Source organism: Sciurus carolinensis, chromosome 3 (genome assembly GCF_902686445.1).
Source record: "Sciurus carolinensis chromosome 3, mSciCar1.2, whole genome shotgun sequence".
NCBI classification, from domain to species: domain Eukaryota; kingdom Metazoa; phylum Chordata; class Mammalia; order Rodentia; family Sciuridae; genus Sciurus; species Sciurus carolinensis.
Genome location: NC_062215.1, coordinates 61,733,871 through 61,757,660, shown reverse-complemented (window position 1 = coordinate 61,757,660; position 23,790 = coordinate 61,733,871). Strand labels below are relative to the sequence as shown.

Here is a 23,790-nt window from a genome sequence, read left to right as displayed (position 1 = left end):
CATACTCCTGTAATCCTAGCTTCTCAGGAGGCTGAAGCAGGAGGATTGTAAATTCAAGATCAACCTCAGCAACCTAGCAAGACCCTTTTTTTTTTTTTTTAGGGGGGTGGTGTACTGGGGATTGAACTCAGGAACACTCTACCACTGAGCCACATCCCCAGCTCTATTTTGTATTTTACTTAGAGGCAGGGTCTCACAGAGTTGCTTAGTGCCTTGCTTTTGCTGACGTCGGCTTTGAATTCTCTTTCTGCCTCAGGCTCCTGAGCTGCTGGGATTACAGGTATGCGCCACTGCTCCCAGCAAGACCTTGTCTCAAAATAAAAAATAAAAAAGCGTGGAGATATAACTCAGTGGCAAAGTTCTTGCCTTGCATGCATGAAACCCTGGTTCAATCCCTGGTACCTCAAAAAATAAAGAAACAGGAGTTGAGAATGTAACTCAGTAGTACTCAGTGATACTCATGTTTAGCATGAGTGAGGCCCTGTGTTCCAACCCAAGCACACACACACAAAGAAAAAAAAAAAAAAAAAAAAAAAAAAACTCTACAGTATACCCTAATTTTTAAATTGCTTTTTACATATTTAGCATAGCACATTCTCTCATATTAAATATGGTACACATGATTTTCTTAAGAAATATTTGTTTTGTCTATCTTTCATCATCAAACATTTAGTTTGTTTCTGATTTCAGAACAATGTTTTACAAATGAAGGAAATAATAGTCCTTTGGGGCAGAATTCAGAATAACAGAGAAAAAGTCCCTGTAGCCATCTCTTCCCACTTCCTGACCCCATCCTGCAGGGTCTCTGTCCAGGCTTCCAGTACTGCCAGGGCCCAGAGCCAACTGGCCTCTTAACCCTGGCCTTCTCCAGGACAGAGGCTCTAGAAGTCTGTTCTGGCTCTGGGATCATTTCCTATCACAAAGTATAATCTGATCCATGGACAGTTCTGGTGCCCCCTCCCTGCCCTGCCACCCCAATCACACTCTTTCAACTCCCCAAATTCAGGGTCCTTAGGGCTCTAGTGGCCCAGACATGAGTACAACATTCTCATATAGGGGTTCCTCCAGCCCTTCCTCTTCTGCCTGCTTTTGGAGATCCTGTTCTTGAGGGCTGTTCCCAAAGACTGGCTCCTGGACCCTCCCTGAGCTCTCAATGTCATCCCCCAGGCCCCTGGACGCTTCCTCTGATCCAGCTCCTATAGACTCCATGGTACCAATGAGCTTGGCAGTGGGAGCTGAGCCAGGGTTCTGACTGGCAGAGCCAGAGAACAGCCCAGGGCTGCCCTTGTTCCGACCTCGGGCCCTGCGTGGTGGCTTAGCAATAGCACCAGGGCTCTGACTGACAGAACTAGAGGCCAACCCAGGGCTACCCTTGTTCTGACCCAGGGCTCTGCGTGGAGGCTTAGGGATGGCAGTCTTGACCTTGGCTTCTGCCTGACCTTTCCGGAAATTACCAAAACGGTGGATGATAGACCAGAAAGGACCCTCAGATCTCTGGGGCGTCCCTGCCAGCATGTAGATTGTGGCTACAGGACCTGAACTCTCCTGGACACCATTGTCAATGGCTTCCACACGCTCAACCACTGTTTGGTCTTCAAGGTAGTACTGGTTGTCAATGGCAGAATTTCTGGGGCTGGCGGCAGCAGGAGGGGCCTCATCTGTGTTTGCTTGCTCCAGAGTCGTGGCTTCCTTGGCTTCCTGGCCCTCAGGACCTGGCTGGGCGCCCCTGGAGAGCCTTTTGGGTTTTCGGAATGGGCTGGAGAGTTCCCCCGAGCTTCGGCAACTCTGCGATGTAAACTTGGTGCCTTCAGCAAAGGAGACTGATGGCCGCTTGGCCCGCGCTAGGCTGGAGGTTCGTGGAATAGCAAATGGAGTGGAGGTATCCTCTGGGGGAGGGAAGGGGCCTCCAGCCAGGCTGGCCTCTGCTGACTCTGCTTGGGTTACCGGGACCATCCCTGGCAGAACAGACAGAAGGGCTTGCTATAATTGGGCTGGCCACCCCAATTCACCACTACTTCATTCTTCTCCTGCCAACCTTCAGGCTTTGGACCACTCCCACACTAGTCAAGCCGAAACTCTTGCAATGCCACAGAGCCACATCCATCTCCCCCGGGACCATCACAAACATTATTCCCTTTACTTGAAACACCATCCCACTTGGTAACTTTCACTTGACTAACTCCAGCTAACCCTGTTAGACACACAACCATCACCAACACAGACGTGTTCCCTGACCCCAGTCACCCCAGACGTGGCTAGATTATGAGCCTCCCCTAATATATCCCCCATCAAAGCACTTATCACTCTGTCCTATAAACGTCTGATGTGTCTTGGTGGCTGTCTATCAGACTACAGGCTTGCTGAGAACAATCTATTTTGTTCTTTTCTGTGTTCCCAGAGCCAGGATCAATAACTATCATAGAATGGGAAGTAGATACATGTTTATATGTTTGCTGGAGGAAGAGCTGCTCAGGGGCTTATTGGGGGCTACCTTCTTGGGGTGGCACACAGTAGGCAGGAACTTCATCCTCTGCTCCAGACTCAGGATCAGAAGAGAAGGAGTCATCGGAGGCCCAGCCAGCAGAGGGCGGCTCGATGAAGCTGTGGTTGAAGGGGACCTCTGGGTCATGGTGAGAGACTGTAAGAGATTAGGTCAGCACAGAGCCTGATGGGAATCTTTGTCCCATCCCAGTCCCCCATCCTCAGTGCCCACTTACCTGTCACCCAGGGAAGTTTGTGGCTGCTGAGGGAACCACAGGACAGTGTAGAGCCTAGGCTGCTCAGTGCCCCCCAGACCTGCTGCTTCATCCTGGACAAGGCAGCTCCATCCCTTACTGGCCTAAGCAGTGGAGTAGAAAGTGTGGTCAGTGCACAAGATCCGAAGTGACCTGTGTTACCTTGGCAGGGTGTGATGGTTGCTACATTTACTTCAATGGCTCTGTATCAACTACAGAATAAGACGTTAACTACTAAGCCCAAGATCTGAATCAAAGAAAAAAGCATGGCTCTCAAGTCACACAGACTTGGGTAACCACTCTGGCTCACACTTCACTCCCTGGGACTAAGTTTCCTCATCTGTAAAATGGGGACAACAATTTTATCTCTATCAGAGTTTTTCTCAGGACCCTACAGTACTGTACCTGGCAGAGGTTTTCCAAAATGAGCTCCAGTCTTTGTCCCTACTTTCCTCTACTCCCAAGCAGTCATTACTACTCCACTTGTCAACATTGCTCTGATGGCCTTTGTACATATCCTCATTTTCCTGGGAGGTGCTTCTTCCCCACCCCAAGGTTCTCTGCCATGGGGCAAGGGCAACAGGATCTGCTTATCTATGGATGCCCAACAGCACACAGGCCACGCTCATGGATTAGTGCATGAGAGCACTGGACAGAGTCCAGAAAGCCTGTCAGGGACTGTGCGCATGCCATGACTAGCTGGATCACCTATGGCCTCAGTGTCTTCTGTGAATTGAGGATAATCCTCCTGTATCCACATTTCCAAAGTGCCATGCTTTTGTGAGTCTCCAAGAGGTCAAGAGGCCTAAGGAGGTTTTGTGAAGAACAGAGCTACATGTGAGCAACACTCCCCTGTGGCAGCCCCACCTGCCCAGTCCTTCCTCCTCACTGTCTCTCAGAAAGCCACTACCTCTGATCCAAGCACTGACAAGGGCAGCCCTTCCCCGCCCTGGAAAGGAAACCTGATGGGATTGGCCAGTGTTCACCTGTCCTTGGGGTCCAACCGGGTGGCCCAGCAACAGTAGGCACAGCAGGCAATGCCCAGGAGGAGCAGTAGCAGAGGCGCCAGAAGGCCAACGATGAGGGCAGCATTCTTACTGTAAGGGCCTGGGGAGTAAGAGATGGTCAAACACTCAGGAACTTCTGGTCTGCCATGCATGATGCCTCATGTTTAGCTTGGAGTTGCCACTTCCCCAGAGTCTTCTATTTATGGGTACCTCACCCTCTCCAGTCAACCTCTGCTGGTCTGTCCCCTCCTGATGGTCCAGGGCCCATTCCAAAAGCTCTTATCCTGATTCTCTTGCCATTCCAGAGTTCAGCCCTGACTGCTCATTTCCTGATTTCTCGGGGGTTCCCAGAGCATCCATACAGATCCATCCAGACATACAGAGAATGTCTCTGAAGCAGGCTCAGGTTTGCTAGCAAGTGGGGCTCCTGGAGTTTATGTAAAGGCCGAGATATTCCCTGTTTACCATAACATCCTGCACCCTCCCTCCACTTTACCCCACTCACAGGCCCCTGAGACAGGGTGGCAGAGTCCCTCTGCACATTGGCAGGGAATAGAGCAGTTGTTTCCATGGAAGCCAGATGGGCAGGAACTGTTGCAGCTGTGGGGTAACAAGGAGGGGCAGGCTGAAGGCTGGGTGAAAAGGAATGGAGGTGAGTGGGGGAGAGGGAAGGCAGATTTCTGAGCATTGTACCCACCCCCTGCCAAGCAGATTTCCCTGGATGATGCCCAAGAATCTGAATTCTGAGTCACATTCTAAGTGACTCTGGCAGTAGAAGAAACCCTCAGCCCTGAAGCTGTCTAGCTACTTGCAGACCAATGTACAACACTCCTGGACAGGGTCTACCTCTGACTATCCTCATCCCCTGCCACCCAGAACTAATGTGAAGTAAGCAAGATGCCAGTGGCATCCAGGGAGATGCGATCATGATATGGAGGTATGAGTCAAGTCCAGCCCTGACCCTAACTTTCCAAGTCTTGGACCCTTACACTGTAAAATGAGTTCTCTTCCATTTGACACTACAAGCTGTCCCATAAGTGAGAACCTGATTGGAGATACTGTTTACTACCTGAAGACCTTAGGGAAATGACAGTGGGGTCTAGAGCCTGCCCCTAAGTGAGGTCCCATTCAATTAGGGAGTGAGTCCTTTTTTTCTTCTTTCTTTTAAATTATTTTTCTTTAATTTTTCCCCCAAGGTCTCAGATTGAAAACTTGAGATCAGCTGGATAGTGGCATGTGTCTGTAATCCCAGCAGTTTGGGAGGTGAAGGCAGGAGTATACCAAGTTCAAAGCCAGCCTCATCAACTTAGCTAGGTCCTAAGCAATTCAACGAGACCCTGTCTCTAAATAAAACTTAAAAAGGGCTGGGAATGTGGTTCAGTGGTTAAGTGACCCTGGGTTCAATCCCTGGTAACAAAAAAAAAAAAAAAAAAGAAAGAAAGAAAACTTAAGTTCATGCACTATCACACCTTGCCTGCCACTGGTCAAGCTCCTGAGTAACAGGTTCCGTTGAGTACTAGTCAGCTGTGAACCTTTTCACTCTCTAAAACACACACTATTAAAATCCCTAATTATCAGCTGCTCCACTATCCCACACACATGACTTAATGTGCTGGGGGAAAAAATGGGCTGCTGATTTTTCTTTCCTTTTTTAAAAAAAAATATATATATTATTTCTTTTTTTAGTCCTTTTAGATTTGGTATTATAACTTTCCTTGGATGATATGACACCACAACAGGAGGCCTCACTTCTTAGTTATGAAGATGGTGAATAGGTATCTGAGAGGTGGAAAGCCTCAGGAAAGAAAGTTTAGGAAACTCCCCTGGTACTCTCCTGACCCAGGACCCAGTCCTCACCTGGTCCCCCAGTACCCAGCGCTGCAGACACATTCTCCTGTCACAGCATCGCAGGCTCCCTGAATACAGGCGGGGCAGGTAGAGCCACAGCCCTCCCCAAAGGTGCCCGTTGGGCAGGCATCTTCACACCTGAGGGGAGGCAAGACTCAGGGATTGGGAGGGTAGGGCAGGTCTGGCCCCTTAGTGGGGGCCCGACCCACCTTCCCCATGCTTCTGGACTCAGTAACCCAACTGGCCACTCCTTGGCAGTGAAGCTCAGGTGTAAACAGGGCCTTGAACCTAGAACCAAACCAGTGACAGATCACAGATTCCTGGATGGGAAAGGGGACAGAAACCCTGAAGGGTAAGGAAGTTAGAAGAGCTTCGAGCACAGGACCCCCTCAAAACTCTTCTTTGTCCCTTAGTCTTACCAGGAGGTAGTCCCAAGGGCTGAATGTGTGTTGGGGGAGATAAGGATCCTATAGAAAAGTCTAACCTACTCTCAGTAGGGTGGCCTCCTCACCTGGTCCCCAGCCAGCCAGGGTCACAGTGCTGACAGTGCCCTGTCTGTGGCTGACAGGCCTCCCCAAGCCGGCAGTGAGGGCACTGTTGGCTGCAGTTCTTGCCAAAGGTGCCTGATGAACAGGGCTGCTGGCAGTGGGTTCCGTACCAGCCTGGCTCGCAGGACTCACAGTTGCCTGTGTCTGGGGAGCATGGAGCATTCTGCTCACACTGGCCACAGCTGGTGAGAGAAAGGGTTCATGGGTGCACTGGGGGCAGATGGAGAGCCAACCCCTCCAAACCACCCATTCAGGTCTTCAGGGGCACTAGAGAGCATCCAGGTCCCAGTTGGGTGACTCAGGTAGATTCAAACCTCAGTTTCTCTGTGCTACACAATAAAGAGATCAGACAGATGATCTCTGAGGGACCTCACAGGGTTCCATTTCTCCTCTTCTTGCTCTATGATCCATCCTTCCCTGGGTCCCAGTATCACCAGGAGCTACACCCTACCCTCCAATTGCCTCCTGTCCAGCTTTCCTTTCCATTCCTTTCCCTTTTCTCCCTCCCACACCATGCCATCCATGAGGTCAGGGCTCAGTGCTTTATCTTCTATCCCACAACATGAAAACATATAAAAATCAAATATAGAATGCATGCAGTGAAGTGTGCCTATAAGGCTACTCCAGTGGTTTACTCTTTCTAAATTTCTCATTGATGCTTAGCAGTAACTTAAAGTTTCTCCCTCCAGATTCTTAATTATCTGGGATGGTAGACTTGGGTCAGATCCATTAGCAAAGGGGAAGAAAGGAGTTTATAAAATCAGTGTAATGATCTGACTAGCATGTAGAAAAAGAAAAACACTACAGTGTACGTGTAAAGATAAGGATGCATTGTCTAGTTAAACTTTTATTTCAGTTACATAAAACGTGTTACATGTGTCAGATGGGAGGTAGCTTGTTTTTGAGTCGTCAATATCTGAAAGCCACTGAGTCTTAAAGGGACTTCACCATTCTTTTGTCATGTGATTCTTTTTCTAAGTATGGCTTGCTAGTATCGTACCTTTAATTGGATGAAAGGGGTAGGCGGGGCTCGACCCAGGGGTATCCAGGGTTTTCTTCTTTCATCCCTGTCTTGTATATTTTGGATCCCCCTACTCCATGTCTTGCCCCTTTCTCTGTGTGCCTGCCTCTTCCCACTGGATTGGGTGCCCTTTTTCTCTTCCTCCCTCCTCCTTCGTCCTCGCTCCCCCACCTGGGTGCTCCCTGGAGGGGTGCTCCCTGGAGGGGGCTCACCTTTTGCTGCATTGTACCCCATAGCTGCCAGGAGCACAGGGCAGCTCGCAGCGCGCGCCGTGGAAGCCAGGAGGGCAAGCGCATTGGCCCGAGGTGGCGCTGCAGTGGCCGCGCACGCACTCACACTTCTGCTGGCACTGGGAGTCCCACCAGCCTGGCTGGCAGATGCAGCGGCCAGAAAGCTGCTCGCATGGGGAGCCGTTGCAGGAGCAGCGGAAGCTGCAGCGGCGGCCCCACCAGCCTGGGTGGCACAGACAGGCCCCGGTGGACTGGTCACATTGTGCTGTGGGACTGCACTGGCATGGGCGGCGGCACGTGGATGACCACCAGCCCTGGTTGCAGCGGCACACTCCGGTCTCAGGGTCACAGTGGCCGTGGGAGCTGCAGGCACACGTGAACTCGCAATGGCTGCCCCAGCGGTCCGCTTGGCACTGGCACTTGCCTGTGGCTGGGTCGCAATGGCCATGTGGGTGACAGGGGCAGGTCTCACGGCAGTCTGGGCCCCAGTACTGGCCCGGGCAGCCTGCAGGGTTGCAGGGGATGGAAACCGGCTCAGGGCCAGGCAAAGATCCTTGTCCTGCCCCTTCCTCAAGGAAGAGGGGTTCAGCCAATCCTCCAAGAGCCATGGATAAACCCTGGAACATCTGGCAACCTGTCCTTCTGGGGCACAGCTCACTTCCTGCTCCAGACTCTGAATTACAAAGACACTCAGCCTTGGCCCAGCCTCCCACTTCAAGTTCTAGAACACACTCAGAGATCCCGAGTGGAAAGTGGGTGTTCCCAGAGTCACACATAGGTGGTGCTTTATTCATGCCCTCTGCTGAGCTTCCCACCCAGAAATTCCTGGGGCCCACTTTCAGGCTATGGGTCCACCAACCCCCTTTCTATCCCCCTCTTTCTTCCAGAGCGGGAAGAGAGCCCAGCCTGGAGTCTTCTGTCCTCCACTCATGTATAAGGTCTATGTGGGGGAGACTAAATGCCACAGTTAACAGGGATCACTTTTTCTGAGAAGTTAAAAGCAAGGCGAAGATCCGAAGGGGCAGGGCTTTGTGGCTACAGGGAAAAACCAGATGACTCAGGGCATCTACCAGGAGTACATCACTTCTGACCCTGGGCCTCAGTTTCCTCAGTGAAACTTGGGGGGATGGGGAGGCTGAGGCAGGAGGATATTAAGTTCAAAGCCAGCCTCAGCAACTTGGTGAGGTCCTAGCAACTCAGTAAGACCCTGTCGCTAAATAAAATGTAAACAAAAGGCTGGGGATGTGCCTCAGTGGCTAAGCACCCCTGGGTTCAATCTTTGGTACCAAAAACAAACAAACAAAAAACTTGGGGGGATTCTGGCCCTGCTGTTCTAAGGTTACATTTCTATCTGTTCTGCCATGCTCCTCCCTTCCCCACCCAGCACCCAGTTCTGCCCAGTAACTTCTTCCTGCAGTTGAGACTCACGGGAGCTGCACTGGGCCCCGAAGAATCCAGGTTTGCACCGGCAGAGACCTGGTTTCACGCATATCTCGTCTTTCTTGCAGGCATCCAGCCCCTCACAGATAGCTGAAAAACACCCAACCCAGTTCTGAAGGTCTGGGTCACACACAACCAGGGGACACCCCTGTCCCTTTCACCCACTTCAGGGGCTGTGCTCCCTCAAATGCCACCCTCATAAGGTTGGGGGGGTGTCAGAGGATGAACCCTGGTTCTAGGCTCAGGAGAGGAAAGAGAGTAGGAAGGGTTGTCAATGGGTGATGTCCTCCTGTCCCCTTGGCTGGGGGTCCAGCCTAGTTACTCACGAATAGTGCATTCTTGATCCTTCTGCCTCCAACCTGGGCAGCACTGCAGCTCAGCAGAGGGGCTGTGGGGCAGAAAGGGTTCAAGTAGTGGCAGTGTGGCCCCATAGGATGGATCACTGCTTCCAATTGAGGTGTGGTAATCTGCCTCAGCACCACCAGGGAGATCTAACCCTGGTGTCACAGTCCATGTGTGTCCCAGTTCCGGTGTCCCTATCCCCTCCCATCTCCTTCCCTGGCCTTCCAACCATCTGCCCTGACTATCCACTATTTGCAGGTTGTCCCTCAAATCCCCTTCCCTTCAGGGCCAGGCTTTCTTTCTTCACATCCTCATTCCCAGAAATGCCTCAACACTAACTCCGGTCATCATCCCCACCAGACTTCCCCAAGACCCACCTGCTGCCCATGCAGACGTGCTGCCCTTTGGGGTCCAGCTCAGACCCCTGGGTCCCTGGAGTCCAGAGCAGCAACAGTTGGAACAGCAGCCCCAGCCCCATGGCGGCCAGTAAAGTGGGAGGGCTTGGTTTAATCTGGCTCCTGTAGCTCCCAACCCCCTCCCTGCTTCCTCCCAAGGCTTTTCCTGAGGAAACCAGGCCGGAGGGGTGGACTGACATGAGGCTCCGCCCTGAAAGGGCCTGTGGGTACTAGGAAGGCCAAATACTCAGAAATGAAATGGAAAGGAAGGCTGATGGTAAGAACCAAGTGGGTTTAGGGGTCTTAATCTGGAGACAGGAGGGAAGAATGAAGCCCTATGTCTCTGGATACAGAGAACAGGCAAAGGGGTGGGCATAGCTTTCCATTAGACACACTCCCAAGGTTAGGCCAGAGCTGAGAGAAGTCTCCCACCCAGCTACCAACCAAGGGGACCCCATGAGGAAACCTCTGCTCCTGGCAGGGTTGGGAGGTGGGGCAGCCCACTGACAGACAGACATGGAACAGTTTTTGGGTAATGTGGGAAGTAGCTTTATTACATTAGCTCAAGTCATCTGCACAAACCCCCAGGCAGTAGACAGTCCTCTGTTTCATGAATGGGGAAATGAACTTGGAGAGGAAACACCTTTGCATAGATGGCCCAAGGCCTGATGCAGAAAAGTCAGGAAGTGAGGCAGGCTCAGCTCTCTGTCATGGTGGGTGCAGGTAGGACAGGAGATGAGCACCAGGGAGGGTGTGAAGGTAGGAGCTCTATCCTCACTTGAGCCCACACATCCGTCCACTGCCAGACCCCAAAGTCAGGCCTCTAGGGCAGCTGAGGGCCTCAGATCAAGATTTTCTTCAAAAGTAGTGCCAGTCAGGAGTTGGGGGCTGGAGGGGTGCCCACAGGCTCCAAGTGTGGGGTTTCCTCTTCTCCCCCTAGTTCACTGGGAGTTGTGTTGCTGGTCTTAGCTTCTGGGACCTCTGCTTCATTCTGAAACCACGAGCCAAAGCTGGAGGGAAAGCCAGGAGGTACTTTGAGCCAGGAAGCCAGAGAAGTCAAGGATATGGGATGCAGGCAGGGAGAGGTAAGAAAGGAGATACAGAGGAAAGAGGGTAGGGGGAGGTCACAGGGGGCTGAATGGGGTCAGGGCAGGAGGGAGGGTTTATTGGAGCTCAGGACAGCAGGATGAGAGGCAGTGGAAAACAAAAGGAAGAACCAGGGCTCCTCCTTCACCTCCCTCCTTCCTTTTCCTTCCCTCAACATACAAACTCTGTATTCTGGATTCAGGGGGTGGAGGGTCATCTCCTTTATTGCTGGAGAGCAGGAGCCATGAGCCATCCTCATCATCACTAAGACAGAAGAAAGAGAAGATGTGAGGGTCACGTATCAAGGCCCTGAGTGACAACAGGAGTTCAAGCTCAAGTCGAGCCTTCTTAATGGCCTCCAGGAGCACCAGGGAAGGCCAGAGTGAGTGCAGGGTTCCCAGGGCTGGAGTGAAGGAGGCGCAGGACATCTTGAGGCTTTTACTTTATAGCCTAGCCCCTGGCAAGGCTTCAGGCACAGCCCCATTCCTCTAACAGACAGACCCCGGCAAGGCAGGAAACTGAAGAATGAGTGTGGAGAAGCAGCATTAGCAGAGTTCTTCAGCAGACGTGCAACAGGCAGGGCACGTGGGAGCAGTGTGATCCAGAAAGAAGGACAACAGATGGGACAGTAGGCTCAGGGGGTTACCAGGCCAAGTCTACAGGCCCAAGGAGCGATCTAATCATAGCTGCAGGGTCAGCAGGACAGACTGGACAGCAGGCTCAGGGATAACCAGACCAGGTTAGAAGGTCCAAGAAGTGACGAGATGAAGTTGATTCAAGGGTCAACAGGCTCAGCTAGGTGAATACACTAGGTCAGCAAATGCAAGAGGTGGCTAGTGTAGGTCAACAGGCTCAGTAGAACTTGGGAGGGAGAGAGGAAGGTCTGGTTTAGGGGGAAAGGAGATAGGATTTTACCTGCTTTCTGCTTCCTCTGGTGTCCCTAACATCTTGGCCTTGATCTTTTTCCGCTGCTTCCTGACAGCCACCTTCATGGCTTCAAGCAGAAGCCCAGGGACTCTGTGGTCTGTGAGCAATTCCCTATAGAGAGGGGGAGTGGCAGGGAGAAAGCAGTGAGAATGCCAAGTGTAGGTTCCAGCCCAATTACCCATCTGCCTTCTTCCTGAAATACTTTGCACTGCTAACACTTCTCAGAACTTCCTGTAGGTGGCCTCCTTCCTGGGAATACTTCCTTACTTGCTGGGTCACTATTGTGACCCTTTGCACTGCCCACTCCCCTGTTTGGATGAAGTTCCAGAAGAGCAGGAGCTATTTGATCCATGTCCTCCCAGTACCCTGGCAGAGCCTGGCATATGTCACAGTGGATATATCAATGAACCAAAGAATGAAATGGTGACTCGAGGCCCAATGTGAGTGGAGGCACCATGGCTTCCTAGCCTCTCACCGCTGGAAGTAGGCCAACTCCTCCTTGAGCAGGAACACATTGGTTTTGAGTTCATTCCGCTCTTGAAGGATCTGCTCAACCTCCTCCCTGCTTAAGCCACACTGCCCTGCCTCTGGAGGGTGCTCTGGCTGCAGTGGGGTATACACCTGTGAAAGGATAAACATGGTCAGAGGAGGGCCTTGGTTAGCCCTTCTTCCTAAACCCTCGCGCTATCACAGGAATGCTAGGGAAAGTGGCTGGAAGATTTGAGGGGCAAGGGTGCTACAGCAGATGACAGCACTGCTGCAGCTGAGTGGGGCCTCAGGTGCAAAGCTGTGTGCCGCCTTCTGACGGACCTGCCAAGCGCATGGCATAACTTTCCCAGTGCCCACCGAGTGCCAGACTCTGTCTGTGGATCTGGGACGGGTCCCTGCCTTCCTCCTGCACTCACCGGGTCCTCAGGGGTTATTGGATCAGGCTTCCGCCTCTGCTCTTCAGCATGCTTGTCAGGGCTTTTCAGTGGTAGCTCGTGCGCCCTCTCGCGGTCCTGTGCTGCCCGCAGCTGGGCTTGCACGGCTGCCAGCTTGTGTCGCAGCTCCACATTCACCAGCAGGAGGCGCTGCAGCTGCTCCTGCAACTGGGGGTGGAGCGAGAAGAGAGCTGGAAGGCAGCGCGCCAAGGCCCGCCTGAGCCCCGCCCGGCGCCTACCAACTGCACTCACAGCCTCCGTCTCCTGGCTGCGTTGCAGCAGGTCGCGGTTATAAGCCCGGAGCTCGTCCCGCTGTCTGTCCGTCACCTCCTTGAGCTGCTGCAGCAGCGCTCGCTCCTCTGAGGAAGGGGTGTTAGTGACAGCCTGAAGGAACTGAGGCCCCAACTAGTCCCCAACCCACCCAGGTTCTGGCGGGGCCTGGACTTACCCTGCGGCGAGCGTAGTTCTCTACGGAGGTGCTCGTTCTCCTGCCTCAACCACCGCAGCTCCAGTTCGGCCTGCTGTGCAGACACCTGCAGCTGGGGAGGTACAGGCCTCCAGGTTAGAGCCCGCCATCCCAACGGTGGGGTAGAGGGGGCAGTGACTCACCGAGTCCGGGGAGGGCCCAACCGCAGCCTTTTCCAGGAGCTCCAGCGCCCGCACCACAAGCGGCACCAGCCCCGCCGCTGCCTCCGGGCCAAAACGGCGAGCCAGCAGTTGCAGCTCAGTGCCCAGGGCCCCCGCTAGATGGTACACGAGCTCAGCTGCCGTCGCGGACCCTGAGGGCACTCGAGGCCTCCAGCCGGGTGGCCCAGGCGCCGCCCTCCTAGGCTCCATTTTTCCCAAAGGCCAAAGGCACCCCTACCCTCAACTTGGGCCGGAAAAAGCCAAACAGTTCCGTCCCAGGAAGTTTAGGAATGTAAGGGGCGGGGTAGAAGCGACAAGGGAGGAGCAACAAGAGGTAAAGGACTGGGAAAGGGAGATGGTACACCCTTGTCCCTGTCCCGTTCAACCTCCAAGGTCACAGGGAACTGGATCGCCAATTTCCAGGCAGGTGTCCAAATGCAGAGGCCCAGGGTTATTAGTGGTCACTCCAGGCAAGCCCTCCCCATAGCTCCCATTTCAGGCTCCACCCCTGTGTCCCAGTCCAGAGGTGGACTTGGCTGCCAGCACTCCAGGCAAGAGGTGAGGCTGAAGGTCAGTGAGTGGTGTGTTTCTCCCATCAATAGTGTCTGAAAACTTAAACACTAGGCTGTGTGCTACAATGTGTGCGCAAGCCACAAAGCTAAACCCAGAAAGGGGAGCAACTTCTTCAAGTATGTTGAAAAAGGGTAATGGTTTACAAGTACTTTGCAGAGAAACCAGCAAAGATGGTCAAGTCAGTAGAGTGTGAAAACCCAAACCCACCTCAGTTCCTTAAGTCTAAGGGGATATTCAGGTCCAAAGCCCTGAATAGGAGGGACACTTGTACCGGCTCAAGGCAGAACCCAGCACCTTGCCATGAACAAGTGCTCCAGCCCCCTGTCATTTCCACATTCAGAATTGCAGCTCAGGCAGGGGGGGAAAAGCAACCAACTCTCAATTTCTATTTATACAAAATTTATTATTATATGTTGTTCAGGATTACAAGCCATTAACAACACAAGCACAAAACGAAGGATAAAAGGGCCAAGCTGCTGAATGTCACCAGCTTGTGTGTGGGCATGAGAGGCTTCAGCCTTTGGAAAGTCTGAGACAGGAGGAGGTGAGGAAACAACTAGGCATAGAGGTCCTCTCGATCTGCAGAATAGACCTCTCCCTCTTGCAGCAGGGCAAAGTTGAGGAAGTGGGAGGGTCTGTGCACCTCATGGTAGAACTCTTTAGGGTTTGCCAGCTGCAACTCATACTTCATGTTGGGATCATGTCGGACACCTTAGAGGAGAGCAAAACATCAAATGTTAAAAAGGATCCCCTTGGCCCACTCAGCCTGGGCCACTGAGCCATTTCTCCCCAAGTGCTAAGGGTGATGACCTCACCTTATCCCCAACCCTGTCCCCACTCACGGTGCTGCACTCACACACAGCCCACTCACCCATAAAGTTGTAGTTCCATGAGGACTGAGCAGGAACCATAAAGAAGCCAAGGAAGCGGTCTGACAGCAGCATCTGGACCCTCTCATAGTGTGAGGGTAGATAACCCTTGGGGTTGTTGCCTTTGTCTGTGTTCTGGCGGCCCCATTCATAGCCACTGGGTGTCAGCTTGTAGGCTGTCAATGTGCAGGAGCCTGGTGTGAAGCTGGGGAGAAAAAGGACAGGGTGAAAGTTCTGGTAAGTCATTCTGGGCCCTGACCTGCAATGCCTACCTGTCCCACAATACTTCTGCCTAAAAGGGTCCAAGCCCACCTGCAGGTGATAATAATGGTCTTCTCCCCATCCCAAGATGGGTTGTCAGCCATGATCTTGGCATGGGTGGTGACATCCTGGGGTGATAGCTGGGGGGACTCATTGGGCTGAGTGTGGATCCAACCTAACGGCTCCATCTCCTGTGGGCAAAGACCAGTAAAGAACTGTTCAGAATCCCATGTGCAGACAGAAATTCCACCCATTTGAGTAACATGCCTGCTTTCCTGTCTCCTCCCTGATGGCAGGAAGGCCCACACTCTCAAGTTCCCACACTCCCAAGCTTCATTACCACCACTTACTTTGAGGTACTCATGCTGGGGCAGCTGACCAGGCAGGTGCACAGTCTGGTGAGTGCCCCACTGTGGAACCATCACGATGCAGCGGATTTCCTTTACTTGGGGGTTATCCGGTGGGCTCACCCCATACAGGTACCCTGCAATCTGGAGATGAAGGGGTCAGAGCCAAAACTAGTCTTGGTTCTAGCCCAGAATTGGGGCATCAGCTTATGTTTCCTCCCTACCACCAAGAACAAGAATGAGGTTTCTCAAAAATGTAGCCAGAGCCAGGTGCTGTGGCACATGCCTGTAATCCCACAGGCTAGCAAGGCTGAGGCAGGAGGATCAAGAGTTCAAAGCCAGCCTCAGCAAAAGCAAGGTGCTAAGCAACTCAGTGAGACCCTGTCTCTAAATAAAATATAAAATAGGGCTGGGGATGTGGGTCAGTGCTAAAGTGCTTGCCTGGCATGTGAAGCACTGGGTTTGATTCTCAGCACCACATATAAATAAGGGTTGGGGTTGTAGTTCAGTGGCAGAGCACTTGCCTAGCACATGTGAGGCACTAGGTTTGATCCTCAGTACCACATAAATATAAAGATATTGTATCCATCTAAAACTAAAAATATTTAAGTAAATAAATAAAAAGGACTGGGGATGTGGCTCAGTGGTTAAGTGCCCCTGGGTTCAATCCCCAGTACCAAAACAAACAAAAGTCAACCTGATGGCCACAACATGGTATTTTATAAAATATAAGAATGAATTACAAGTAAACTTTAGCATCTTTTCATATTATATTTGCCATTTGCAGTCCCTTTTCTGAACTACCTGTTTTATTTTTTTTCAGTGCTGGGAAGTGAACCCCAAGTCCCACATATCCTAATAAGCACATTATTACTGAGCTATACCCAAAAAGTCTTTCTTATTCTTTGCTCATTCTTAAGTTACTTTTAAAAAATTGACTTTTGAAAATTCCCTTTTATATACTAATTCATTATCTCTTAAACTAATGAAATACTTTTTCATTTTTTGTGTGTTCTGTAGAACCCAGTGTCACAAGCAAACTATTAATTTTTTATCATGTTTTTTTTTCCGGGGGAGGAGGGTACTAGAGATTGAACTCAGGGATACTCAACCACTAAACCTCACCCCCAGCCCTATTTTGTATTTTATTTAGAGACAGGGTCTCACTGAGTTGCTCAGCACCTTGCTTTTGCTGAGGCTGGCTTTGAACTATTGATCCTCCTGCCTCAGCTTCCCGAGACACTGAGATTATAGGTGTGCGCCACCCAGCCTGGCTTATTATAGTTTTATGTCTTTTTAAAGGAAGATACTTTAACACTGAGGTCATCAATATTTTATTCTAACACTCTACAGTTTAGTATTTTACATTCACATTTTTACTCTATCTAGTTTTATTTTATTTTACTTATTTAAAAAAATATTTTTAGAGCTGGGGCTGGTAGAGTGGTAGAGTGCTTGCCTAGCATGTGTGAGGCACCAGGGTTCGATTCTCAGCACCACATAAAAGTAGATAAATAAAATTAAAAAAAACTTTTAGTTGCAGATGGACACAATATCTTTATTTTATTTTTATGTGGTGCTGAGGATCGAACTCAGTGCCTCATTCGTGCTAGGCAAAAGCTTTACCACTGAGGTATAGCCCCAGCCCCTACCTAGTTTTATTTTTGCAAGTGATATGAGGCAGGGATCCTGCCTTTCCCCATCTGTCTCAATATCATAAGTTTTCTTAATCTCCCAGAGTTGATACAGTACATTTATAATAACACATGAATCTATTTCTGACCATATGCTATTCTTTCCCAATAACTTCCAAACCAATAATATAGTCTCTTAATTGCCAAAGCTTTATAAAATGTTTTGATATCTCATAGGGGTCAAAATCCTCTTTTGGCTATTGTTTCACAGTTATTCATCTATGAATATTGAAATCAGCATCTCAAATTCCAGGAAATATCAGGTAAGTTTTAAGCATGTAACATATGGGGGGCAACTGTTGTCTAGCTGAGCACACTTACTTGGGCACGAAGGTCAGATATACAGATAAACTTCTTAAGCACATTCTTGGGAAGGATGTAAGTGTAACCAGTCTCCTTGATGTCATCAGATGAAACATAAATGTGATTGGTCCGTAGGTGCAGATTGGCAGCAGAGATGGCCCTAAAGACAGGAAACGTTAGTATTCTCAGCCCAAGCATCTCTAGTAGCACCAACAGACCTCTCCATCCCTACCCTTTTGCCCTTCACAGTACCTGACCCTCCATTCAGTTTTTGAGGAGAAAGTTTGAGTTTCATAGTTGCTGGTTGTGGAGGTGATGATCTCATCACCATGCTTGTTGACAGTGCGAGTCTGTGTAGCAGTCAGCTGTGACTGTTCCTTGGTCTGCTTCTCAATCTCAGCTATCTGCTGCCGCTGCTGTGATGGTGCTGAAATCTCCATACCCAAGATGATGTCTCGAATTTCTGATTGTGTCAGTGATGCCACGTTCACACTGTAGGCACAGAGAGAGTTACACAAGGAACCCTCCCTCTTAGTCATTTTAGTCTCAACAGAAAGGGTATATATAACTTGGTAGACAGGGTAGGTCATACTCTAAGCCAGATAATTCTCCAGTGACACTTTTTAAAAAAGCCTTAAGTGTAGATCACTGATACTTCCAGGATTTATCACATTTAAGCAGGATGGCACTCTACCTTTTAGCTATTTGGTATCCATAATTCCCACTTTTCCTCCATAAAAAGTGCCCTGGCACAGGACACTTTTCCAAAATGGAAACCCCAGAAATTATAGAACATTGCCTCTCAAAGGTAGGAAGTAGTATTAATCACTCTAGTGGGTAACTGGAAGTCAAATGGGTATTTTTAGTTGCCACAATAACAAAGAGGACTGGAGGAAGAGTGTGTGTGCTAACAACTGTGGTATTTGGTGTCTTAGACATATAAACTTCCTGTTAACATTTTTGCTCTGCTAAAAATGGCAATAGGGCCTCCATTGAGAAAGAATGGCCAAGAGTCAGAAAGAAGTCCTGAAACCTCAGACATTGTTTCTCTTCTATACAGGATCATTCTACCTCTGAGCTACATACCCAGCCTTTTTTTCCCCCATCTTGAGATAGGGTCTCACTAAATTGTCCAGGTTGGTCTTGAACTTGCCATCATCCTGCCTGAGCCTCCTGAATAGCTGTGATTACAGGTATGCACCACCACACTTGGCTGCCTACCTACCTCTGTTGTATAGGAAATGCTAAGATAATTTACAGAGAACCTTCTGAACTTAAATGTTTTAAAACTTCAGAACCCATACTCTAAGCCAACTACTTTTTGGATCTCCCATCTGCTTTCCCAGTGCTCACTTGTTTTTCTTGCCATAGTCAGCCAAGATCAGATCCTTGAGCTGCACCTCCACTTTGATCCACTCTTCGTCAGTCAGGGTGGGCCAGATGTGGTGGGGTTCTGTAATAGTAGTCTTATCTGGCTTCAGGATTACCTTCGCCCTGTCATTGTTCACATGCAGAGCACGCAGAATCAGGATGAGACGGGAGAAAGCCTGGGAAGAGATTCGGAAGAGTATGGGGAAGTCAGCTGCCTGCGGCTCTCCTCCTTTCTACCCTATCCTTTCAGGAAACCCAACTTTTTTAAAGTTTAAGATCCTAGCTCCTCATAAATTAGCAGAATTCCTGCCCCATCTATAGGTCAAACATTTGAAAATAGCCCTATGAAGTGGTCTGTGGGGAGAACTAAGGGACAAAATCTTCTCCTGAGGTGGTTTCATACCGTGTAAGATGAGATTGTCTTAAGCCAGTCATCATAGAGGTTGAAGAGAACCATCTGGGGTTCCGTGGCTTTGAGAATGAGATCTCCAAACTTTTCCACCTTGAGACAAGCTTGGAAGGGAAGTTGAAGCTCCGATCCTTTGATCACAATATTGGGGAAGTCCAGCAAGTGTACCTAAGACAAGATCAAAAAGATCCAAGATCAGAAAGAGAGCCTGGAGCTCTCAGGCTTCTCTCCTTCTACCCTGGTCCACCCTCTTAACCTCCAAAGGATCCAGCATGCCCTTCCTGGTGACAATGATTTGCTTGGGCTGCTCCTCCACAGGCAGAGATCGGATCAGGGCAGCTACTTCTTCAGCTGTCTTCCACTTGGCCAACTACAAAGTTAGAAGAAAATAGAAACTGAGTCTAACTGGACTAACTGGAACAGAAGATCCTACTCTTGAAATAAACTATGTTTCTAATGAACACCGGTATGGTATGTAATATTAGGTACTTAGAAGGTAGAAAAAGTAACAAATGACTTTGTCCAAAGGGGTTTTTCAACCTATATAAGATAATATCACAAACCAGTAAAAAATTATGTACTGCAGGAGTTCAGGAACAACAGAAATTAAGGGTACTAGGGTCACAAAAAGTTGCACAAAGAAATAGGTCTTAATGGATAAGACTACAACAAACAGAGAACAGTTCATTCTAGAAAGAGAAAAATATGAACAAAGCCACAGAAGTGGAGACGAGCATCAGGATTTGGGGTAAAATGATCCTGGACCAACAGAAAGAGGAGACATGGCAAATATATGCATAAAGGAAGAAAAACTGTGTCCTGGACAGGTATAGCCCAGAGAGGTACCAAATGCCTAAGAAGGCAAAGAATATGTGTTCTCTACAAATGATTTTTTGGTAGCTTTGTTCAAGAGAGGTTAGAGATGAGAGATTCAGGAAGCAGAAAGATCAGCTAGAAAGTAATGAAGGGCCTCAAACTCCCCTGGACCTCCTGTAGGAGAATACTTACCAAGTAATTCAGGGAATGTTTATTTATTTATTTATTTATTAATATATTTTTAGATGTTGCTAGGCCCTTATTTTATTCATTTATTTATATGTGGTAATGAGAATTGAACCCAGTGCCTCACACATGCTAGGCAAGCACTTCACCACTGAGCCACAATCCCACCCAGTGAATATGTTGAAATGAGATGCTTGATCTTTCAACAGTTGTTACTTTCTCACTGCCTCCCAACCAATAAGGGCCAACAAAGTACTATGGACTCTTTATCCTTAATCCTGCTTACCTGCCCCAAACGCTTCTGTCCAGCCCACACAGATGTGTGGATTATCTTGAGAAACAGCTGCCCTGTGCGTGGGTTGAAGATGAAGATAGCCCCATTGATGGGCTTGGTTGTCAAGTTCCCTTCAAAGGTCTAAAAAATGATCACGTTATTAGCAAGACCTAGAAACAACCATCCTGCCTTTGTCTCAATGTGTATGCACACTACTCTAATGCCTTTCTGCAGTGTGTTTTTTTTTTTTTTGTAATTCTGAGGATCAAAATCAGAGGCACTTTGCTACTGAGCTACAACCCTAGTCTTTTTACATTTTTGAGCCAGGGTCTCACTAAGTTGATGAAGTTGGTCTTGAGTTTATGATCCTCTGGGCTCAACCTCCTTAATCACTGGGATTACATGTGTGCATCACCACACCCAGTGGGCCCTATTTGTTTTTTGAGACAAGATCTCATTAAATTGCTGAGGCTGGCCTCCAACCTGCAATCCTCCTACTTCTGCCTCCCAAGTTGCTAGAATTATAGGCATGCACCACCCTGTCTGGCTTCCCAGGGTGCTGCTTAACACTTACCTTGTGGATAGTCACTCTGTAGACATTAGTGTCATCCACAAACCAGATAATCTGGTTAGAGAAGAGTTCGCCATAATTTTGAGAGGACAAATATGGCTCAGTGGGCTCAGATGAATAGAGTTGTAGCCCCTTGCGGATCCGTTCACGTAACACATACAAGGCAGGGTTCGCTTTCATGATCTTGGCCATGGCTTGCTGTATGAGAGGCTTACTACCTGGGAACCAGTTTCCATAAGCACTGTGAAGATGGGGAGGGCAAGTAGAATTAATCCCAGGCTGATATCCAAATACGAAAGTAAAGTACAACTCTACAAAAGGAGGAGGACCACTGACAAAGCTAATGATAAAAATCTGCTAAGTAAGGTACACATACAACAGGAGAAGAGTCAGTGACCCAGAAAAGCAGAGGAAAGGGCTAACGCTCATCTCATTTGGACAAACAAAATAAAAAACCACATCTACTTTCAAGTATGGGGCTAATGGAAAATACATGCGTCTGAAACCCAACTCACCTGTGCAGATTATATGCCAAGTCAATTGCAATGAGCACACCTGTGGGCGAAGGGTAAATACTCATGTTGTCTGTGGTGTAGTCCAGGAACTTGGCCCGGGCATAGCGCTCAATGTCATGGGAATCATAGTCGCCCCAGCGCAACTGGATGTCTATCCAATACTTCTGAGTGGTTGTGCTGTCCATCACATCCCTGAGGACAGAAAAAGAGATCAGGTTTCCAGGTATAACCCAACACCCCCAGAACCACAAGAAATTCAAAATCACTACATCTCACCTAAATACCAAAACCACACCCACTGACTTCCAGATCAGCAAGACCCCCAGAGAGTCAACAGATTTGTCTGAGGTTATCAATGGGCTCCAAGGACAGCACTAACTCCAAGTTTGAAAGAAAGTCAGGCACAGACCAGTCTCCCAAAAGACAGTAACACTAAGGTTATTGGATCCCTACAGTTGTTTCATAAAACACTTACTTGGAGTCTGCCAGCAATGAGGGTCGGGAGACATTCCACTTATAGGAAGCAAAGAGCAATATATCTGCACAGGAAGAGTTCATCTTATAGGACTTTCGGGGATGGATTGTCTCCTTTTGCACTGTCTCTATTTCCAGTGCATCCAGTTCCTGGTCAAATACCTGAGGATGAAGGTGGAAAGGTTATAACTTATTGGAGAAATCCACTTAAAATCAAAGTTTGTAGAATTTACATTAATTAGAGTTTCAGGGTGGATTTCCCATGAGAAAAAACATAAGCTGAACTGATTCTTTTTGTGGCATCCTAACCCCTCAATGCTGGCCCACCTGACACAAATCCATGACAATGCTCTCATGGATCTTCTGCCACAAGTGAGCTCTGAAAATCTGGATGAGAGAGATCTTCAGTGTGGGGATCTTGCCATGCATGAAGATACCTGTCAGGTCCAGCTGCACCTGAAAGCCCACATATACCTGCCAGGAAAGAGAGAATATGACATTAGAAATCAAGGGACTCTGGTTCTCAGGACATAATTAAGGCAGTGGAAACACTTGTTTTTAGTTTTCATCTCTCAGTTCTAACAGTCATACTTACATTGGCCCGATTGATGGTTGGGGACCACCAGAGGGTGAATCTACGATTGGGAATCTGGTTCAATCCCGATCGCTGAGCATTAGTTAGCTTCTTCCACTTCATAGATTCCTCAAAGCCACTAGCCTTCTCCCTGCAGAGAAGAACCAAGAGAGGTGATGTCCTACCATCTCCCAGAGCACTGCTGATCTTCTAAAGGTGGCTGTCTAAGAAACATTACAATAGATAACAAAAACACACAGGGGGACTTATGTTATCCTGTGAGGAGAGAAAACCAACCACACTGACATAAACCTATAATCCCAGCTACTAAGGAGATTGAAGCAGGAGGATCCTAAGTCCAAGACCCGTTTAGGCAACTTAGCGACACCTTGTCTCAAAATAAAAATTTTTAAAAGGGCTGGGGATGTAGCTCAGTGGTAGAGAGATTGCCTAGCATGCACGAGTGCCCCCATAATACATAGAGAGAGAGAGAGAGAGACAGACAGACAGACAGACATATGGGGGGGGGATCCTTACCAGAAAAGACCTTCCCAGGTAGGGAAGTAAGTGCCCTTGAAGAGTGTGTGTTCCAGAATGCCTTCCACACCACCCAGGGCCTGAATCATGTCTGTACGGTAGTTGTTTAGGTTCCAGAGCTTCCCATCATGTCGCTGGTGTGTCCACCAGAAAGGGTTTTGCTTCAAAACCTAGATGGAAGAGCAGGTATGTTCAAACTTCTGAATGTTTGCCCCAGGTTCTGGGATGCCCATGGGTTCGCCAGATCCACAGAAAATCTATTACCCACTCCGCATACCTGGTACTGCTTAAAGTCAGTTCGGACACGCCAGCCCTTATCATAAGCTAATGTGTGCCGATCCTTCTGGAAGAGAGTATTGATTCGAGGAATGCCACGATCCCAAGAGTCTTCTAGATCTTCTAATGTCAGCCGTCTATCCAAAAAAGTAAGATTAAATTCAAAATGTCTTCTCAAGTGAAGAACTAATAATTTCTTTCCTGACCAAGGGTAAATAGAGTCAGGAGTAGAACCTGCTTTCTTATCTCTGCAAAAACAGCATGCTTTGCCTATGACCTCCACATAAGACTCAAAGTTCACCCCCTCCTCTGGACCCCACCCCAGGACTAGTATACCACCCTGGATGCCCACCTGTTCTGAGCAATGGCCTCTTGTCTCTTGAGTGCATATTCAGCCCACACACGCTGAGAATCAATGAACTCACTCTCCCATGGCTGTATGTAGCGGTATAAGTTGGGAATCAGTTGGTCTTCTTCATGGCTCATCCCTGAACGAAAGTGTGTGATACCTACATCTGTCTGCTTGGACCACCTGTTTTAGGCAACCATGATTAGAGATAAAAGTAAAGCACAAAAGTAAAGAAACACCCCTTTCCCTCTGGGCATACATA

General features: G+C 49.1%; 3 protein-coding genes across 5 annotated transcripts in view; all 3 read right to left on the bottom strand.

Annotated features, from left to right (window-relative positions):
* Positions 1-560: 560 nt before the first annotated feature.
* Scarf1 (scavenger receptor class F member 1) lies at positions 561-9,681 on the bottom strand. The gene is made up of 11 exons (XM_047545598.1): positions 9,549-9,681; positions 9,156-9,217; positions 8,818-8,919; positions 7,372-7,894; positions 6,102-6,320; positions 5,600-5,728; positions 4,248-4,342; positions 3,722-3,842; positions 2,718-2,839; positions 2,492-2,638; positions 561-1,955 (listed from the first exon to the last, which is right to left on the bottom strand). The coding sequence occupies exons 1-11, from the start codon at positions 9,647-9,649 to the stop codon at positions 1,012-1,014; spliced, it is 2,565 nt and encodes an 854-aa protein (XP_047401554.1). The 5' UTR covers positions 9,650-9,681; the 3' UTR covers positions 561-1,011.
* Positions 9,682-10,083: 402 nt separating this feature from the next.
* Positions 10,084-13,525, bottom strand: Rilp (Rab interacting lysosomal protein). Of its 2 annotated transcripts, none has more exons than XM_047544598.1 (8): positions 13,112-13,525; positions 12,951-13,035; positions 12,755-12,861; positions 12,485-12,670; positions 12,055-12,200; positions 11,568-11,690; positions 10,833-10,916; positions 10,084-10,576 (listed from the first exon to the last, which is right to left on the bottom strand). In XM_047544598.1, exons 1-8 carry the CDS (start codon positions 13,337-13,339, stop codon positions 10,441-10,443), a joined length of 1,095 nt encoding a protein of 364 aa, XP_047400554.1. In that variant the 5' UTR covers positions 13,340-13,525; the 3' UTR covers positions 10,084-10,440. The 2 variants fall into 2 exon arrangements, with proteins under 2 accessions (XP_047400554.1, XP_047400553.1); XM_047544597.1 differs by having other exon boundaries at positions 12,951-13,041; positions 13,112-13,524.
* Positions 13,526-14,086: 561 nt separating this feature from the next.
* Positions 14,087-23,790, bottom strand: part of Prpf8 (pre-mRNA processing factor 8) — a 33,135-nt gene continuing 23,431 nt past the window's right edge. For both annotated transcript variants that reach the window (XM_047544595.1, XM_047544596.1), the window contains exons 26-43: positions 23,532-23,711; positions 23,181-23,316; positions 22,904-23,073; positions 22,388-22,517; positions 22,120-22,266; positions 21,794-21,954; positions 21,319-21,510; positions 20,807-21,044; positions 20,245-20,373; positions 19,213-19,326; positions 18,951-19,124; positions 18,530-18,723; positions 17,429-17,668; positions 17,195-17,336; positions 15,183-15,323; positions 14,884-15,023; positions 14,574-14,776; positions 14,087-14,413 (exon numbers count right to left, since the gene is read on the bottom strand). In XM_047544595.1, the coding sequence (XP_047400551.1) occupies positions 14,259-14,413; positions 14,574-14,776; positions 14,884-15,023; positions 15,183-15,323; positions 17,195-17,336; positions 17,429-17,668; positions 18,530-18,723; positions 18,951-19,124; positions 19,213-19,326; positions 20,245-20,373; positions 20,807-21,044; positions 21,319-21,510; positions 21,794-21,954; positions 22,120-22,266; positions 22,388-22,517; positions 22,904-23,073; positions 23,181-23,316; positions 23,532-23,711 (2,986 nt within the window). In that variant the 3' untranslated portion in view covers positions 14,087-14,258. The remainder of the gene's footprint in view (positions 14,414-14,573; positions 14,777-14,883; positions 15,024-15,182; positions 15,324-17,194; positions 17,337-17,428; positions 17,669-18,529; positions 18,724-18,950; positions 19,125-19,212; positions 19,327-20,244; positions 20,374-20,806; positions 21,045-21,318; positions 21,511-21,793; positions 21,955-22,119; positions 22,267-22,387; positions 22,518-22,903; positions 23,074-23,180; positions 23,317-23,531; positions 23,712-23,790) is intronic.

What these genes read in the sequence shown, in the direction of transcription:
- Scarf1 (XM_047545598.1), bottom strand. Translation starts at nt 9,649, where the DNA reads ATGGGGCTGGGGCTGCTGTTCCAACTGTTGCTGCTCTGGACTCCAGGG. An exon ending in CGGTTGGACCCCAAGGACAG is followed by an intron (nt 2,840 to 3,721) that starts GTGAACACTGGC and finishes TCCACTGCTTAG; the next exon opens with GCCAGTAAGGGATGGAGCTG. An exon ending in CAAACTTCCCTGGGTGACAG is followed by an intron (nt 2,639 to 2,717) that starts GTAAGTGGGCAC and finishes AATCTCTTACAG; the next exon opens with TCTCTCACCATGACCCAGAG.
- Rilp (XM_047544597.1), bottom strand. Translation starts at nt 13,339, where the DNA reads ATGGAGCCTAGGAGGGCGGCGCCTGGGCCACCCGGCTGGAGGCCTCGA. An exon ending in TTGGGCCCTCCCCGGACTCG is followed by an intron (nt 13,042 to 13,111) that starts GTGAGTCACTGC and finishes GTACCTCCCCAG; the next exon opens with CTGCAGGTGTCTGCACAGCA. An exon ending in GCAGCCAGGAGACGGAGGCT is followed by an intron (nt 12,671 to 12,754) that starts GTGAGTGCAGTT and finishes CTCCACCCCCAG; the next exon opens with TTGCAGGAGCAGCTGCAGCG.